Source organism: Elephas maximus, chromosome 9, assembly GCF_024166365.1.
Source record: "Elephas maximus indicus isolate mEleMax1 chromosome 9, mEleMax1 primary haplotype, whole genome shotgun sequence".
Lineage (NCBI taxonomy): Eukaryota > Metazoa > Chordata > Mammalia > Proboscidea > Elephantidae > Elephas > Elephas maximus.
The window spans coordinates 112,012,975-112,032,347 of NC_064827.1; the positions used below are offsets into that span (position 1 = coordinate 112,012,975).

Sequence of the window (19,373 nt, forward strand, 5' to 3'; positions counted from 1 at the left end):
GGTAGAACTCTGCAGTGAAGCCATCCGGACCGGCTTTTTTTTGTTGGGAGTTTTTGACTACCTTTTCAATCTCTTCTTTTGTTATGGGTCTATTTAGTTGTTCTACCTCTGTGTTAGTTTAGGTAGGTAGTGTGTTTCTAGGAATTCATTTCTTCTAGGTTTTCACATTTGTTTGAGTATAGTTTTCATAGTAATCTGATATGATTCTTTTAATTTCAGTTGGGTCTGTTGTAATATCACCCATCTCATTTCTTATTTGGGTTATTTGCTTCCTCTCTTGTTTTTCTTCTGTCAGTTTGGCCAGTGGTTTATCAATTTTGTTGAGTTTTTAAAAAAACCAGCTTTTGGTCTTGTTAATTCTTTCAATTGTTTTTCTGTTTTCCATTTCATTTAGTTCAGCTCTAATTTTTATTATTTGTTTTCTTCTGGTTCCTGTGGATTTCTTGTGTTGCTCTGTTTTTGTTCAAGTTGTAGGGATAATTCTTTGATTTTGGCCCTTTCTTCTTTTTGGATGTGTGCATTTATTGGTATAAATTGACCTCTGAGCACCACTTTTGCTGTGTCCAAAACGTTCTGATAGGAAGTGTTTTCATTCTCATTGGATTCTCTGAATTTCTTTATTCCATCCTTAATGTCTTCTATAACCCAGTGTTTTTTTGAGCAGGATATTGCTCAGTTTCCAAGTGTTTGATATCTTTTCTCTGCTTTTACTGTTACTGATTTCTACTTTTATGGCCTTATGGTCAGAGAAGATGCTTTGTAATATTTCAGTGTTTTGGATTCTGCTAAGGCTTGCTTTATGACCTAATACGTGGTCTATTCTAGAGAATGTTCCATATGCGTTGGCAAAGAAAGTATACTTGGCTGCTATTGGGTGGAGTGTTCTGTATGTATCTGTGAGGTCAAGTTGGTTGATTGTGGCATTTAGATCTTCCCTGCCTTCATTGAGCTTCTTTGTGGATGCCCTGTCCTTCACCGAAAGTGATGTGTTGAAGTCTCATACTATTATTGTGGAGCTGTCTATCTCACTTTTCATTGCTGATAGAGTTTGTTTTATGTATCTTGCAGCCCTGTCATTGGGTGCATATATATTTAATATGGTTATATCTTCTTGGTGTATTGTCCCTTTAATCATTATATAGAGTCCTTCCTTATCCTTTCTGATGCATTTAACTTTAAAGTCTATTTTGTCAGAAATTAATATTGCCACTCCTGCTCTTTTTTGATTGTTGTTTGCTTGATATATTTTTTTCCATCCTTTGAGTTTTTGTTTGTGTCTCTAAGGTGTGTGTCTTGTAGGCAGCATATAGACGGATCTTGTTTTTTAATCCATTCTGCCACTTTCCATGTCTTTATTTGTGTGTTTAGCCCGTTTACATTCAGGGTAATTATGGATAGGCATGACTTTAGTGCTATCATTTTAATGTCTTTTTTTGTGTGTTGTTGAGAGTTTCTTTTTCCCACTTGATTTTATGTGCTGAGTGGATTTTCTTTATATGTTGTCCTTTCATCGTATTTGTTGTTGTTGGTTTTTTTTTTGGTGAGTCCGTATTTTTCCCTTGTATTTTATTTTGATGAGTAGGATAGTTTGTCTCCTTTGTGATTACCTGTTTTTCTAAATTTAAAACCAACTTTTACTTCGTTGTGTCACCCGTTATCTTCCTCTCCATATGGAAGGTTTATGATTACAGTTCTTACTCCCTCTTTATTATTTTAATGGTGTCTTCTTTTATGTAATAACATCGCTGTTAACCTCTTTGGGGCTTTTTTATTATTATTATTTTATGTTTTTGTAATCTGGCTTTGTTTTTTTTTATTTCTCTGTCTGGGTTGACTTCTGGTTGCTCTGCCCAGTGTTCTAGTCTTGGGTTGATACCTGATATTATTGATTTTCTAACCAAAGAACTCCCTTTAGTATTTCTTGTAGATTTGGTTTGGTTTTTATGAATTCCCTCAACTTGTGTTTATCTGAAAATGTCTTAATTTCACCTTCATATTTAAGAGTTTTGGTGGATATATGGTTCTTGGCAGGCAATTTTTTTCCTTCAATTTTTTAAATATGTCATCCCATTGCCTTCTGGCATGCGTGGTTTCTGCCGAGTAGTCTGAGTTTATTGTTATTGGCTCTCCTTTGTAGGTGACTTTTCGTTTATCCCTTGCTGCTCTTATAATTCTCTCTTTATTTTTGGTTTTGGCAAGTTTGATTATAATATGTCTTGGTGACTTTCTTTTAACATCTACCTTATGTTGAGTTTGATGAACATCTTGCATAGATATCTTCTTGTCTTTTACAATATCAGGGAAGTTTTCTGCCAAGAAATCTTCAACAATTTTCTCTCATCCTTACCTGTCCTGGTACTCCAATCACTCGTAGGTTATTTCTCTTGATAGAGTCCCACATGATTCTTAAGGTTTTTTCATTTTTTAAGGTTATTTTATCTGATTTTTCTTCAAATTTATTAGTACCAAGTGATTTATCTTCGAGTTCAAAAATTCTAGCTTGTATTTGCTCAATTCTGCTCCTCTGACTTTCTACTGAGTTGTCTACTTCTATAATTTTATTGTTAATCTTCTGAATTTCTGATTACTGTCTGTGTATGGATTTTTCCAGCTTATTAAACTTTTCATTATGTTCCTGAATAATCTTTCTAATTTCTTCAGTTGCTTTATCTGTGTGTTCCTTGGCTTGTTTTGCATATTGCCTCATTTCCTTCTTGATGTCTTGAAGGGTTCTGTATATTAAACTTTTGTATTCTGCATGTGGTAATTCCAGGAATGTACTTTCATCCGAAAGATCCCTGGATTCTTTGTTTTGAGAGCCTGTTGAGGTGATCATGGTCTGTTTCTTTATGTGACCTGTTATTGACTGTTGTCTCCGAGCCATCTATAGGTTATTGTATTAGTTTATGCTTGCTTACTGTGTCGTAGGTGCTTGCTTTGTTATGTTTTGGTATACCCCTATGGGTTGCTTGAGTTATTTTTGCCTTTGGAGCTCTGGTGTTCTGTCCCCAGCTGGCTAGAGCTGTTATCAGGTATATCAGTCTAGGAGTCCATTCAGTTTTCTTGTATGAATTCAGCTCAGGTTTCCAGGTAGCTCATCATCCAGTGTGTGGTACAGGCTGTGTCCTACAGTCTTAGAGGGGCAGGGGTGATTGGCGTATATACCAGTGTCTGATTTCAGCAGGGGGTCATGCTCTGAACAAGGCAGGGGGCTGAGAACCGACCCCAAAGTGTCTCTGAGGAAAACGCGTCTCTGTTCCCTAGAGCGTGCTCATGGGTGGGTTCTTCAGAGGGACCATGGGCACCCAGTGTTTTTTGTTGTAAGGACTGGGAGGTACCAGTTATCTTTGGACCCCTGTCGCGGGTGGCTGAGTGATCTGAGTGGAGCTACTAGTGCTTAGGTCCCTGATGTGGGTAGGTGAGGACCTTATTTAATAGGCAAAGCAATGTCAAACATCAAACACCCACCTCTTCACTGCACAGCTGAAATGGTTGGAGTTTTCCAACAAGGGCCTATTCTCCAGAAATAGGCCCACACAGGTCCATGCTCAAGGTCCATGGATGGTTTATGCCTGGACAGGAGCCGCTTCTGTCCTGAGCTTTCCCGGTTGTTAGAGCTAGTAAATTATCTTTTCCTCCCAATTGCAAATTTTTTCCTTCCCCAAGGCTGGGAGGATGGCTCTAGGTACTCATCAGGGTCTATCTCAGGCCTAGGGATTCAGCCGCTGAAGCCAGCTTGGGGGTGGTGGGGGTTGCGGTAAAATATATGCAAGTACTTAGCTTTTGCCAAGAGCGCCGTTCTCCTCAGGTTCCAGAGGTGTGAGTAGGCTATGTGGCTGGCTGCTTCTCCCTGAGGAAACTGTGCCTGAACGCTAGTACCAGCCCACCGCCACTGCTTCTGTAATGGTGCCTGAGGGCTCCCCGTGATTCAGGTCTGGTAACTCCTCTCCACTGCTGAACGGTCTCTTCTTCCCCCGCCCCTCAATTCATTGTCTAAGCTTGCCTTTGATGCTCAGGGCTCCCAGCTTGTCAGAAATACACTCGTTTCACTTGTTTTTTTCGGGTCTTTGTTGTAAAGAGGGCTCGCCAGAAGTGTCTGTCTACTCTACTATCTTGGCCCCGCTTCCCAGAACAGTTTTATGAAATAATTTCAAAAGAGCACAAAAATCCCAACTTACTTGTTCTGTAATGCATGGTAAAATGTGTAACTTGAAAATGGTTTTGCTTAATAATTAAAAATAAAAGTATGGGTAGCAACTACCACATTTCATATTTAAAAACTTGCTAGTTAACTAAGAACGTAATTTTAGTTGTAAAGCAGTTTAATTGGAAAAATTCTGTTGTTTTACACACTTAAGGAAAAGTGTTCTATCACTGTTTTCTTCCTATAATGCCTATAGTATTACTAGGGCTTCTGATTTTGCCGAGTTTTCAGGTTAAAAGCAGCAGCAGGGAACAGCAGTGAATAGTGAGAGAGACTAAATACAGAGAATACCTGTAACGCTAAAGAGAGAAGGGACACATGAGGTGCTGAAGGAAATGAACAAAAGCAAAGTTAAAATCCTGGCCTCAGTGTAAAGAAATTGATCATAATTTTTTTTTTTTTAATGTTAAACATCAATTTCTAAGTGGGACTAGAGGTCATGTTAGCACATGAAAAAGTGTAAGACAAACAGGGAAATATGCTAGCTACTAGGTATGTCCTAACACTGTGCTGAAGTGTTATTGTATTCACATTTGTTTTATTATTTTCTTTCCATATTGATGAAACAGCCAGACCAAATCAATTTGGAATGCCTGGGATAGTGCCACCGTATGTTCCCCCTCAGATGCTCAACATTCCACAGACCTCTCTACAAGCAAAACCTGTGGTAAGGGGGTTTCCGTTCTTGTGGCCACCAGTTAGCCATGCATCTGGTGGGGGATAGTTGGCCTTTAAAGCTTCCCATGTATTAAACCTTAACGAATGCTAAAATTTCTTGAACTCTTGAATGAATATATAAAATAGATGCAAATATTTGTTGAATTAAAAATAGGCCAAGAAAGGGAAATATTAACTTAAATCTAGGTCCTGTAGGCAATCGTTTCACTTCATGAGCATGATATGTGCCATTTTGTTTTGGGCCCCACAGATGCCAAGCCCAGGTGGTGCTCCGGGTCAGGGTCCATACCCATATAGCCTCTCTGAGCCGGCTCTCACTTTGGAAACAAGTGGAAAGAATTTGGCTGAGCAGAACAACTATAGTAACATTCCTCATGAAGGGAAACATACTCCATTGTATGAACGATCCTCTCCAATAAATCCAGCTCAGAGTGTCAGTCCGAACCATGTGGATTCAACTTATTTTCCTGGTTCTTCTACATCATCATCCTCAGATAATGATGAAGGCAATGGAGGAGCTACAAAGTGAGTAGTACACAAAATAGCTGTACTCTTCTCAAATGTATAGAGGTAGCTATCGGCTTGCTTTGTAGTTCTTGGGTGCCTGGGGAAATGTTGTGTTCTAGCTGATTGGACAGAGTTCTAGCTATTGGACAGAGTGTTGTGCTGAAAGGTCCAGTTTGTTACAGATAGTTGATGATGCTCGTTCTGCGCTTGGACTGGAGCTACTTGGATATTGAAGAGAGAGGAAGTGCAAATTCTTCTTAAGTATGCTGTAAGATTTCCAAGACTTTAATATTGCTCTATATCAGCCCCATGGCCTTAAAGTGTAGGAAACTTGGGCTACTTCTTTTATGGGAAAGAGTTTTGGAATAATTAATTTGTGTGACTACCAAAACATGTGGTAGAATCTATTTGGTTTGGTGCCTCTGACCCTTGGTCTCTCTCAGGGTGTGATTTTTCCCTACCCAGGAGAGCATTTTTATTAAGTTAGAGACCTTGTTTTTAATATCTTGACTCATAAATAAAGGAGAGGAAATTTAGAGTTTCCTTCTATCTACGTTCAGCTACTCAAATCATAACTGAGCAGCTTATAAGACCATTCTCGAAATAAACAAAACTGCAGAAAGCCACCTTAGACCAACCTGAAGTCCTTCTTGTAGAGAAGTATTTTAAACTGCCTGTATCCCTGAATAAGTGAGTTCACAAATACAGTTAGAATCTGTTTGATGAAGTCTTAAATGTATACTCACCCGCCCACCTCCACCTTTAACTATCTTATGTTCCTAAGAAATCTGATTTAAAAAAAAGAAATAAGACAGGAAACATCTTTTCCTTTAAATCAGTATCTTTTTTTCCTTAATTTGAACTCTGAAGTGTAGATAACAAGGGGAAGATCAAAATGAATTTTACAGGAGACCCTGAAGCTTGCTGTTAAGAACAGTAGCTAAAGTGAACCAAAGAAATGATGAAGCATAAAGGAGCTGAACAGAAGATATCAAAGGGTGGCTTGAGAAGACGGAGTGAAGTATTACAATGAAATGCACAAAGATGTGGAGTTAGAAAACCAAAAGGGAAGAACAGGCTCAACATTTCTCAAGCCGAAAGAACTGAAGAAAAAATTCAAGACTCGAGGTGCAGTGTAGAAGAATTCTATAGGGTTGCTGTGAATCTACTTGACAGCAATGGGTTTGGCTTTTTTGGTGTGGGCAAAAAATGAAATGCCTCAGGTGGCATCGAAAGAAGATGGAAGGAATACACAGAGTCACTGTACCAAAAAGATTGGTCGACGTTCAGCCATTTCTGGAGGTAGCATATGATCAAGAACCGAAGCTACTAAAGCTGTACTGAAGGTATTGGTGAAAAACAAGGCTCCAGGAATTGACGGAATACCAATTGAGATGCTTCAGCAAGTGCTTATAACATTGGAAGCAGTACCTCATCTGTGTCAATTATGGAAGACAACTGCTTGATTTAATGACAGGAAAAAAATCTATATTCGTAGACATTCCAAAGAAAGACGTTCAGATGGAAAGTGGAAATTGTTGAAAAATATCATTAATATCACATGCTAGCAAAATTTTGCTGAAGATAATTCAAAAACAGCTGCAGCTGTACATTGATGGGAAACTGCCAGAAGTTAAAGCGAGATTCAGAAAAGTGGAACAAGGTACGTCATTGCTGGTGGCAAATGAATCTTGACTGAAAGCAGAGAATACCAGAAAGATGTTTACTTGTGTTTTATTGGTTTCACAAAGGCATTTGTGTGGATCATAACAAATTATGGGTAATATTATGAAGAATGTGAACTCTAGAACATTTGATTGTGCTCACGTGGAACCTGTACAGGTATCAAGAGGCAATCGTTTGAATAGAACAAGGGATACCACATGGTTTCAAATTAGAAAAGGTGTGTAGCAGGATTGTATCCTTTCACTTTACTTATTTCATCTGTATGCTGAGCATATAATCTAAGAAGCTGGAGTATATGAAGAAGAACATGGCATCTGGATCAGAGGAAGACTCAATAACAACTTGTAATATGTAGGTGATACAACCTTGCTTGCCGAAAATGAAGACAACCTGAAACACTTACTGAAAATCCTCACAGCTGGGCCAGTAAACAATAGCATGATAGGCGGAGAAAAAAAATGAAGTTATCAACAATTTCATGCTATTTGGATGAACAATTAATGTCCATGGAAGTAGCAGTCAAGAAATAGAATAACATATTGCATTGGGCATATCAGCTGCAAAAGACCTCTTTAAAACCCTCTGTGATGACTAAGGTGTGCCTGACCCAAGCTGTGATCTTTTCATTTGCCTTATATGCATGTGAAAGCTGGTTTATGAAAAAAGATGACAGAAGAAGAATTGAAGGCATTCACATTGTGGTGCTGGCGAATAATATTGAATATACCATGAACTGCCAGAAGAATGAACAGATAAATCTGTCTTAGAAGAAATACAACTAGAATGGTTCTTAGAAGTGAGGATGGCTTGCTTACTTTGGACTTGTCATCAGGAAAGACCAATCTCTTGAAAAGGACATCCTGTTTGGTAAAGTAGAGGGTACATGAAATTGAGGGAAACCCTCAGTGAGATGGACTGACACAAAGCCAAAACAACAGGCTCAAACAAAGCGCAATGATCATGAAGATGGCATAGGACCAGCAACTTTTCGTTCTGTTTCAAACTTAAGGTTGCCCTGAGTCAGAACCGAATCGACACAACTAACAAGAACAGTTGATCTTACATTGATTTCTAATATAAGAATTCTAAGGGACTTAATTTCCACTTTTAGTGCAATGTCTTATTAGGTTATTATCCCTCTTCGGTCCTCTGTTTCTTCTTCTGTAAAATGGAAAGTAATGCTTGCTTATGTCTCAGGTGGCAGTTACTGAGAAATTTCTTACTGCCTAGATATTACAAACACTGTCTTCAGAGCAGCATAAAATATATAAATGTTTATTTGCTGTTTGTGCAAACCTAATTTTTTTTATTGTACTTTAGATGAAGGTTTACAGAACAAGCTAGCTTCTCATTAAACAGTTAGTACACATACTGTTTTATGGCATTGGTTAACAACCCCACGACATGTCAGCACTCTTCCCTTCTCGACCTTGGGTTCCCTATTACCAGCTTTCCTGTCCCCTCCTGCCTTCTAGTCCTTGCCTGTGGGCTGGTGTGCCCCTTTAGTCTCAGTTTGTTTTATGGGCCTGTCTAATCTTTGGATGAAGAGTGAACCTTGGGAGTGACTTCATTACCAAGCTAAAAGGGTGTTCGGGGGCCATACTCTCGGTTTCTCCAATCACTGTCAGGCCAGAAAGTCTGGTGTTTTTTTGTGAGTGAGAATTTTGTTCTATATTTTCTCCAGTTCTGTCCAGGACCCTCTATTGTGATCCCTGTCAGAGAAGTCAGTGGTGGTAGCCAGGCACCATCTAGTTGTACTGGACTCAGTGTCCTAGAGGATGTGGTAGTCGTGGTCCATTAGTCCTTTGGACTAATCTTTCCCTTGTGTCTTTAACTTTCTTCATTCTCCCTTGCTTCCAAAGGGTTGAGACCAGTGGAGTATCTTAAATGGCCACTCACAGGCTTTTAAGACCCCAGTTGCTACTCACCGAAGTAGAATGTAGCACATTTTCTTTATAAACTATGTTATGTCAGTTGAGCTAGATATTCCCTGAGACCGTGGTTCCTACACCCCTCAGCACAGCAGTTCAGCCCCTTAGGGAGTTTGGATGTGTCTGTGGAGTTCCTGGCTTCCCCAGTATTGTGTTGTCTTACCCTTCACCAAAGTTACCACTTATCTGTTGTCTATTTAGTATTTTTCTATCCCCTCCCTCTCTCTCCCTCCTAACCATCAAAGATTGTTTCTTTTTGTGTGTAAACTTTTTCGTGAGTTCTTACAGTAGCGGTCTGATACAGCATTTGTCTTTTTGTGATTGACTTATTTCATTCAGCGGAATGTCCTCCAGATTCATCCATGTTATGAGATGCTTCACAGATTCATCCTTGTTCTTTATAATTGTGTAATACTCCATTGTGTGTAGGTACCGTAGTTTGTTTACCCATTCATCTGTTGATGGGCATCTAGGTTGTTTCCATCTTTTTGCTTTTGTGAACAATTCTTTAGTGAACGTGGATGTGTATATGTCTATTCGTGTGATGGCTCTTATTTCTCTAGGATATATTCCTAGGAGTGGGGCAATCCTAAATTTTGAAAAGAAGTAAAAGTTATCATTTAGCATTCAGACTTCCTAGCACAGATAATATATTTAAGACCTACTGAGTCAGAATCACTGGGTTGGGGCCCGGAGACCTGCATTTTAGAAAGCATTCCAGTGAATCTTAGGCACACTGAAGTTTGAGAACCACTGATGTTCTCAGATGCCCTTCCACTCTAGAATTCTAAGGTACTGTGAGTTTTCTTTTAAAAATTGACTAATGTCAGCTTGATCAAAGTATCTGTACAATAGAGGTTCACCTAAATAAGAAATATTCTTAATTCTCTGAAGCATAGGTAGAAATAAGACAAAACACAAAAGAAGTATACTTTATGACTCAAAGAATTATGTGCTAGTGACAATATGGAAACAAAATTATTCATTTGGGGAGATTTGATGGTTTTCATTAGACATCTAAGTCAAGGCTATCCTATTCCTTAGGATAGGAATTTAGAAGAAAAGTGAGTTGCCCATCTGGATTTAACAAGTTGTCCTCATTAAGATGACAGTTGAACCTATAAGAAAGATTGCTTGAGAATATTCTCCCTCTTTGGGGCAGTTCTACTGTGTCCTTTAGGGTCGCCATGAGTCGGAATTGACTCAATGGCAATGTTTTTTTTTTTTTCCCCCCTTCTCTATATTCAGCTTTTAGCTGTTTGTAAAGGTTCTGATCAACGTTGGCTTTTCTTGGCGTATTCTATCTTTCAATTCCTGTAGCATTTGTTGTCTTTACAGACCCTGACTTGATGTTTTAATTACATTTTCTGTAGGTACATCTTGTTTTTGCAACGAGAATATAAACTCCTTGATGTAGGGACAGTGTTTGATGTTTTTCCATAATTGTGGTATAAAGTGCAGTGAAGTAGGCAGAGTGCGTACATAGCCAGGAATCAAGAGATTGGATTCAAGTTGTGTAACTTAGCAGTGACTTAATTTCCTTGAGTCTGCTTCCACATTTGTTATAATAAATAAGAGACCAAGATGCTAAAATTAAGATGAAGGAAGAAAGAGGAGATAAGGGTGCTTGTGATTGAAGACTTCAGTTTCATGGGTCAGGTAGAGCACACACAAAAAAAAACTGGGTCAAATCCTTAATTATGAGCAGCCTTTGCTTATGATTGTGGAAACCCTGGTGGTGTAGTGGTTAAGTGCTATGGCTGCTAACCAGAAAGGTCCGCAGTTCGAATCCACCAGGTGCTCCTTGGAAACTCTGGGGCAGTTCTACTCTGTCCTATAGGGTCGCTATGAGTCGGAATCGACTCGATGGCAGTGGGTTTTGGTTTTGCTTATGATAGGTGTTTTGGTACAACTTTGGCAGGATGCCAAGAAGCGATGATGGTCATGATCTTCACAGAGAAGGTTCTAGTTTGTTGAATAAGGTGTATGTAGTGTATCATGCGCAACTTGAAGGTGGGCATTAGAGAATTGCTTTAGTAGTTTAAAAAAATTCAGTAGGAGCAATAAATCGGGATTTAGTTTATCTTTGGTTTGGACTTGAATTGGGATCTCTGGGCTTAGACTGTGCTGTTAGGATGCTCTTGGGAAAGAAAAGTATCCATTCATTCAGCCAAGAATTGGTTGAGTTTGGTACTATTACCAGTGGAGCATAGCGGTGAGCAAGGCAGACAAGGTCTGTGATGGCAGTGAGCTACATTGTAGTGGAGACAGTCCATAAACAAGGAACAAACAGACCTAAGCAGGATCACTTCACGTGGCGGTAAGTGCTGTGAAATAAACCATGCAGACGAGAGTTGACTAAAGGTGGGGTAGCCACGTTAGATTGCAACACTAGGAAAGGCTTTTCCAAAGAGGTGAGTTTTGCGCTGTGGCCTGAGTGACACGAAGACCTGGGGGAGGACTTCCCCAGCAGCTAGAAAAGTACAAAGTGTGGCCAGTGTGTGAGAAGTAGGAGAAGGCTGATGGATAAAGTGCAGTGAGCCAGAGGGAGAGTAGTGTGCCACTGAGGTCAGGTCACAAAGGGCCTAAACGGCCACAGTATAGAGTAACGACTTGATTCTGAGTATAGTGTGAAACATCCATAAAATTTGTTCAGAATGACCCTTGGACTGGAAAGATACTTTGTAAATGAGTGTTCTGCTATCTTGATGCCATTTGCCCTTGGGAGAAACAGGTCTCTGGACAGTTGGGCTGTTTAACTGAGTGAAATAATTGTACAGTTCAACTTCAGGGCCCCTGCCCTTAATGACTTCAACAGATTGATGGTGGAAATTTTTTTTATAATTTCTGTACCTTAAGTCATAAACTTAGATAAACAGCAGAGGAGAGAGGCCTTCTATGACCCTCAGCTAAGTATGCCCCCTGCTCATTATTCTTTTTTCATCATATCCTTTTTGACTCCTTAATAGCTCTTATAAGTGTCCTTAACTTCCTTGCACTTCCCTCCACCCCTCAGAATAGATTGTAAGTACTACAAGGGCAGGGCCTGTGTCTTTTATTTGCCAAGGTATGCTCAATAAATATTGACTGGATAGGACAAAATGTCTGCAACATAAAACAAAGGCTTAATTTCTACCGTTTAAAAACATGTCCTGCAGTACAAGTTAAATGTTACCACAAGGAAGCAAGAAGCCAAATTCAGACTGTGGGACATTCTACAAAATAAATGAACTAGTTTCTCCGACATTAAATTAGTGGCATTTAAAAAAAAAAAAGTGGTGTCTTAGTCATCTAGTGCTGCCATAACAGAAATACCACAGTGGGTGGCTTTAACAAAGAGATATTTATTTTCTCACAGTCTAGTAGGTTATAAGTCCAAATCCAGGGCGTCAGCTCCAGGGGAAGGCTTTCTTTCTCTCTCTGTCGGCCCTGGAGGAAAGTCCTTGTCCTCAATCCTTCCCTGGTCGAGGAGCCTCTACGGCGCAGGGACCCTGTGTCCAAAGGATTTGCTCTGCTCCTGGTGCTGCTTGCTTTCTTGGTGGTATGAGGTCCCCAACTCTCTGCTTGCTTCCCTTTCCTTTTCTCTCTTGAGAGATAAAAGGTGGTGCAGGCCAGACCCCAGGGAAACTCCGTTTACTTTGGATCAGGAAGGTGACCTGAGTAAGGGTGGTGTTACAATCCCACCCTAATCCTTTTAACCACAGGCAGAGATTATGACTTACTACACATAGGAAAATCACAAAATGGAGGACAACCACACATAGCCTAACCAAGCTGATACATTTTTGGGGGGACATAATTCAATCCATAACAAGTGGTAGTGTTGGGTTAAGGGGACTGTTACAGAATAAAAGCGACTTTACCGAAAAAGAAAGCTCCCTACACGTTAAAAAATAAGTGTTCATAGGTGGTCAATAAATGTATAAAGTGATGTTCATCCTCACTTAAAAAATCAAAGAAATGCAACTTAAAACAGAATAAGATATCCTTCCCCCCCCCCCCCCCGCCCCAATCTCTTCAGTTGTCAAACTTTTTTATTTTAAAGGATAAACTTCAGTGTGGGGAAATGGGTGGAGGTGGTGGGACGTGAACGGTTTCACTCTTCAGGCAGGGATTACTAAAATTTCTCAGCATTTGGGGTGGGCAGTGCTGGTACCCGTATGTTTCTGAGAACTGTAGGGCTGTCTTCTGTGGAATGCTTGTACCGTACATGTATGAATATAGGACAGGAGGCTCATTACAGCAACATATGTAATAGCAGAAAACATGCATGTGACCAAAACCCCCATCAGTAGAGAATAGCCGTACAAGGGAATATCATACAACCTCTAAAGAGAATGTTCTGACATAAAAAGTGCATGATAAATTGTTTTGTAAAAGAATAGTTACGTTAACAGCAGGGTACGTACGAGACTATGTGAGCTAGTATTTCAGTTCAGATGGTAGCAGCCTTCGCTTTGAAATTTGCTAATATCCCCATATCTCCTGTCCTCAGGGTTCTTGGTTGACTTCATTTTTGGAATCTGGTTTCCTTACTTTTATGCCTATTCAACTGAAATACTTTAAAATTCTTTCGTGGTGTTCATTTATTTTCTTTAATACCGTAGCCAGCATTTTTCCACTGTGCTATTAAATGGAAGTCATGCGTTGTTGCTCTTGTGACATCTTCTATGTTTTCATTTACAGTTTTTGCAAAATGTATATTAGGCAAGAAGTTCTTAAAACTTGTTGTTAGGTGCCGTCGAGTCTGTTCAGACTCACAGCGACCCTGTGTACTTCAGAATGAAACACCGTCCAGTCCTGAGCCATCCTCGTGATTGTTGTTGTGCTTGAGCCCGTTGTTGTAGCCAGCATGTCAGTCCATCTTGTTCAGGACCTTCCTCTTTTTTGCTGACCCTCCACTTTACCAAGCATGATGTCCTTTTCCAGGGACTGATTCCTCCTGATAACATGTCTGAAGTATGTGAGATGAAGTCTCGCCATCCTCTCTTCTCAGGAGCATTCTGGCTGTACTTCTTCCAAGACAGATTTGTTTGTTCTTCTGGCAGTCCATGGTATATTCAACATTTTTTGCCAACACCATAATATGAAGGCATTAATTTCTCTGTTTTCTTTATTCATTGCCCAGCTTTTGCATGCATATGAGGCGATTAAAAACACCACGGCTTGAGTCACGCACACCTTAGTCCTTAAAGTGACATCTTTGCTTTTTAACACTTAAAAGAGGTCTTTTGCAGATTTGTGCAGTGCAGTGCCTCATTTGATTTCTTGACTATGACCTCCATGGGCGTTGGTTGTGGATCAAAGTAAAATGAAATCCTAGACAACTTGAGTATTTCCTCTATTTATCATGATGTTGTTTATCGGTCCAGTTGTGAGGATTTTTTTTTTTTTTCTTTAAGTTGAGGTGTAATCCATACTGAAGGCTATAGTCTTTGATCATCATCAGTAAGTGCTTCAAGTCCTCTTCACTTTCATCTAATTACAGTTATGTCTGATTGTGGTATCTTTCCAACAAAGATTAGAGACTAGCTATGTTGGACTTGCCTGTGGAAAGATCAGTCTCGAGTTTAATTAGCTACTTCTCCCTTCAATTCTATAGAACACAAACTTCTTTCTAGTTGTGTGTGTCTCTGTGTCTGCTGGAGAAAAATAGATCAGGTGCCTTGGAGAGTTACTGCAGATCCCTGACAATTATGTTGGCAGTAAAATAAGAAAGAAATGTGCTGATTTCTGGAGTATCATCAGCATATACTTCTTGCTCTTGATTTAAAAAAAAATTTTTTTTTTTTTTTAAATGAAGGAAGTGCCCTTTGTTTTCTCTGCTTCCTGGTCTTTGTCAAGTCTTTGTAACCTTAGTTTGGTTGAATTAAGAATTACAGTTGAATGTGGAGATGTTTGTTTTTATGTTATTTTGATAGATTCATTTGGGCTTTTAGAGTCTGAAACCAATTTGAGGTTGCTAATTTGAAGTTTTTGATTATTTTTATAGCTTTATTTTCTAGTTGTCATCCCAATACAAAGTTACATTGACTTGAAACATTGGAAGCATGTAAAAATGGCATGGGGGTGGTGTCTGACCTCCTCTTAACTTCACAAGGGGGAAAGAGAATCGAGATCAAAAGCTCAAGGCTGATTTCCCTTAGGTGAAGGTCAGACGTGCTTCACCCTCCAACCTTTTTACCAGTTCTGACACCAGTCCTCCCTTCTGTGTCCCCCGCCCCCGCCGGCACTCTCCTTCTTTAAGGAGTTCGACAATTCCTTGCAATGGCCACACAGAACTCACAGACTATACTCTCCATTATAGGGTTTATTAGGGAAGTAACAATTTACAATTCAGGATCAGATACGACTCAGGATGCAGTTCTTCAATCAGGACATCTTCTCAGACGTGACCATGAGCCAGTCGCTGGCTCTCAGCCCCGCAGGGTGGCCCAGCCTCTGCAGACCTCTTTCCTTCTGCCAGTAAGTGCCCAGAGACACCCTACGCCTCCAGCAAGCCTTCTGCTTAGAGGTGCTCAGCTTTCCACCTGTAGAAATAGAAATAGAACTACAGGTATTTTCAAAAGATTAATGAATATTTAAACACCTTATTTTTCTCTGTATATACTAACATTACAAAAAAAAAAAAAAAAAGACCCAAACCAGTTGCTGTCAAGGTGACCCCAACTCATGGCAACCCCCTGTGTATCAGATTGAGTAGAACTGTGCTCCATAGGGTTTTCAGTGGCAGATTTTTCAGAAGGGGATCCACAGGCCTTTTTTCTGAGGCCCCTCTGGGCAGATTCAAACCTCCAACCTTTCAGTTAGCAGCCAAGCATGTTAACGGTTTATACCACCCAGGAACTCCATATACCACCATGCAGTTTTTATAGCAATGGGGTCTTCTTTTATGGACTTCAACTTAATGTATGTACATAAGTATATATGTATTCTTAACTGTATATATATAAGTATATATGCATTCTTAACTGTACTTAATATTGCTTCAGTGTCATACTGCCGTTTTAAAGGAGAGAAGACCAACTTAATTTTTATAAACTTAGTGACTTTATTTATATAGATTTGTTTCATTTCCTTATATATTTACATACATATTTTAAGTAGGGAGAAAAGCCCAATATAAAAGTATATCTCAATATTCATTATTTATTCCAGGGTACTATGGCGGCATCTGTTGAATAAGCTTTGCAATCCCACCCCCAGTTAATTTATGCTACCATGTGACTCTGTAGGACAGCACCTGGATTGTGAAAGATGAATCACTTAGTAAGGCAGCACTGCTCAATCTCAACATCTGAGGGGTACCAACACCTAGAACTGGCTGTTGCCAAGAGCCAGTTCTTAAAATGCTTCTGACTATAATTTCCAGGTTCTGGTTGCTATTTGTAGTTGTGTAAAACCCTGGTGGCGTAGTGGTTAAGTGCCACAGCTGCTAACCAAGAGGTCGGCAGTTCAAATCCACCAGGCGCTCCTTGGAAACTCTATGGGGGAGTTCTACTCTGTCCTGTAGGGTCGCTATGAGTTGGAATCCACTCGACGGCAGTTGGTGGGAACCTTAAACTTGCTAAGCCCCAGGGGACGCAAATGTGGATGAGAAGCTTGTTGTTTTGTGTATTAAATGAGCTGATGAATAAGCTTTATAAATAGTAGCTGTCATTATTATTTAAAAATTAACTATTGGTGGAACAAACACCAGAAGAGAAACTAGATAACTGGGAGCTCCTAAAAATCAAACACCCATGCTCATCCAAAGACTTCAACAAAAGAGTAAAATGATTACCTATAAAAAAGGGAAAAACTTTTTAGGTATGACATTTCTGATCAGCATCTAATCTCTAAAAACTGCATGATACTGCAAAAACTCAACAAAAAGGCAAATAACCCAATTTAAAAATGGGCAAAGGATATGAACAGGCACTTCACCAAAGAAGACATCCAGGTAGCTAACAGATACATGAGGAAGTGCTCACGATCATTAGCCATTAGAGAAATGCAAATCAAAACTGCAATGAGATACCGTTCCACTCCAACAAGGCTAGCATTAATCAAAAAATCACAAAATAATAAATGTTGGAAAGGTTGTGGGGAGACTGGAACACTTACACACTGCTGGTGGAAATGTAAAATGGTACAACCACTTTGGAAATCCATTTGCTTCTTCCTTAAAAAGTAAGAAGTAGAACTACCCTATGATCCCGCAGTCCCACTCCTTGGAATATATGCTAGAGAAATAAGAGCCTTTACATGAACAGATATATGTACACCCATGTTCATTGCAGCACTGTTTACAATAGCAAAAACATGGACTCAACCAAGGTGTCCATCAATGGATGAATGGATAAATTATGGTATATTCACACAGTGGAATACTACGCATTGGTAAAGAACAACGATGAATCTGTGAAACATTTTATAACATGGAAGAATCTGGAAGGCATTATGCTGAGTGAAATTAGTTGCAAAAGGACAAATATTGTATGAGACCACTGTCATAAGAACTCAAGAAATAAACAGAGAAGAAAATATTCCTTGATGGTTACAAGAGGAGGGAGGGAGGGAGGGAGAGGGGTACTCACTAATTAGATAGTAGACAAGAACTATTCTAGATGAAGGGAAAGATAACACACAATACAAGAGGGGTCAGCACAACTGGAGTAAACCAAAAACAAAGAAGTTTCCTGAATAAACCAAACGCTTTGAAGGCCAGAGTAGCAGTGGTCGGGGTTTGCGGACCATGGTTTCAGGGGACATTTGGGTCAATTGGCATAATCAAATCTGTTAAGAAAACATTCTGCATCCCACTTTGGTGAGTGGTGTCTGGGGTCTTAAACGCTAGCAAGCGGCCATCTAAGATGCATCAATTGGTGTTAACCCTCCTAGAGCAAAGGAGAATGAAGAACACCAGAATGAAGAACACAAGGTAGTTATGAGCCCAAGAGACAGAAAAACAAAACAAAAAAAACAACAACAAAAAATCCAAACCCTGTGCCGTCGAGTTGATTCTGACTCATAGCGACCCTACAGGATAGAGTAGAACCGCCCCATAGAGTTTCCAAGGAGTGCCTGGTAGATTCGAACTGCTGACCTCTTGGTTAGCAGCCGCAGCACTTAACCACTACGCCACCAGGGTTTCCAAGAGACAGAAAGGGCCACATAAGTCAGAGACTACATCAGCCTATGACCAGAAGAACTACATGGTGCCTGGCTACAACAGATGACTGCCTTGACAGGGAACACAACAGAGAACCCCTGATGGAGTAGGAGAGCAGTGGGATGCAGACCTCAAATTCTCTTAAAAAGACTAGACTTAATGGTCTGACTGAGACTAGAAGGACTCTGGAGGTCATGGTCCCCAGACCTTCCGTTAGCCCAAGACAGGAACCATTCCCAATCCAACTCTTCAGTCAGGGATTGGACTGGACCATAAGATAGAAAATGATACCAGTGAGGAGTGAGCTTCTTAGCTCACATAGACACATGAGACTATGTGAGCAGCTCCTGTCTGGAGCAGAGATGAGAAGGCCAAGTGGGACAGAAACTGGCTGAATGGATACGGGGAATACAAGGTGGAGAGGAGTGTGCTGTCTCATTAGGGGGAGAGCAGCTAGGAGTATATAGCAAGGTGTATATAAAATTTTTTATGAAAGACTGACTTGATTTGTGAATTTTCACTTAAAGCACAATAAAAAAAGAAAATTAACTGTTGGTGCAATGAAAAACCAAAACATTGATTTGACTTTTAATGTAAAACAGTTGAAGAATTTCATTTAGCTCTTCTTGATTTGGTATCCCAGGAAATAAGCTCCTTATGCTTCTTTTAGTTTCCTTTATAGTGTTGTTGATGTTTTCTTTGAATTTCTCAGACTTCATTTCCAAAGAAATATGTGGTTCACAAAAGAGAGTTACTTATTAACCCGCTCTAGGCTATCTAGTTGTACAAAGGCTAGAAGCTAAGTGAATAGCCGAAGTACTATTGTGTCAGACAGATGGCTACTTTATATTTTGACTTTTTAACAAATGGCAAAATTTCTAATTTTTTTAAATAAAAACTCTGAATTTTATGTTTGGGCAAAAATTAATCATATTTACCATTACCAAGATAGTGTACATATAGAGGCATGTGTGTATGTCTGCACGTATAGAGGTATGTGTCACTTAACGCCCGTGATGAGTTCTGTGAAATAGGACGTTATGTGATTTGGACGTTGTGTGAACAGCATATTATATGTAGGAGAGAGGCAAACAGGACAGTCACTGGGTGAGCCTGGGACTGCACCGCCGCCACCACCACGCAGAAGCATTGGTTGAAAACTTGGCTCTGCCATCCCTGATCCTGCTTGATTGCAGCCTGGTCCCCGAGAGCC

General features: G+C 39.8%; 1 protein-coding gene across 1 annotated transcript in view; it reads left to right on the forward strand.

Moving 5' to 3' along the window:
* The window catches only part of FAM120A (family with sequence similarity 120A), a 189,423-nt gene that overhangs the window by 102,818 nt on the left and 67,232 nt on the right, over nucleotides 1-19,373 (forward strand). Inside the window, exons 6-7 of the mRNA XM_049896569.1 lie at nucleotides 4,774-4,871; nucleotides 5,133-5,407. Of these exons, the coding sequence (XP_049752526.1) occupies nucleotides 4,774-4,871; nucleotides 5,133-5,407 (373 nt within the window). The remainder of the gene's footprint in view (nucleotides 1-4,773; nucleotides 4,872-5,132; nucleotides 5,408-19,373) is intronic.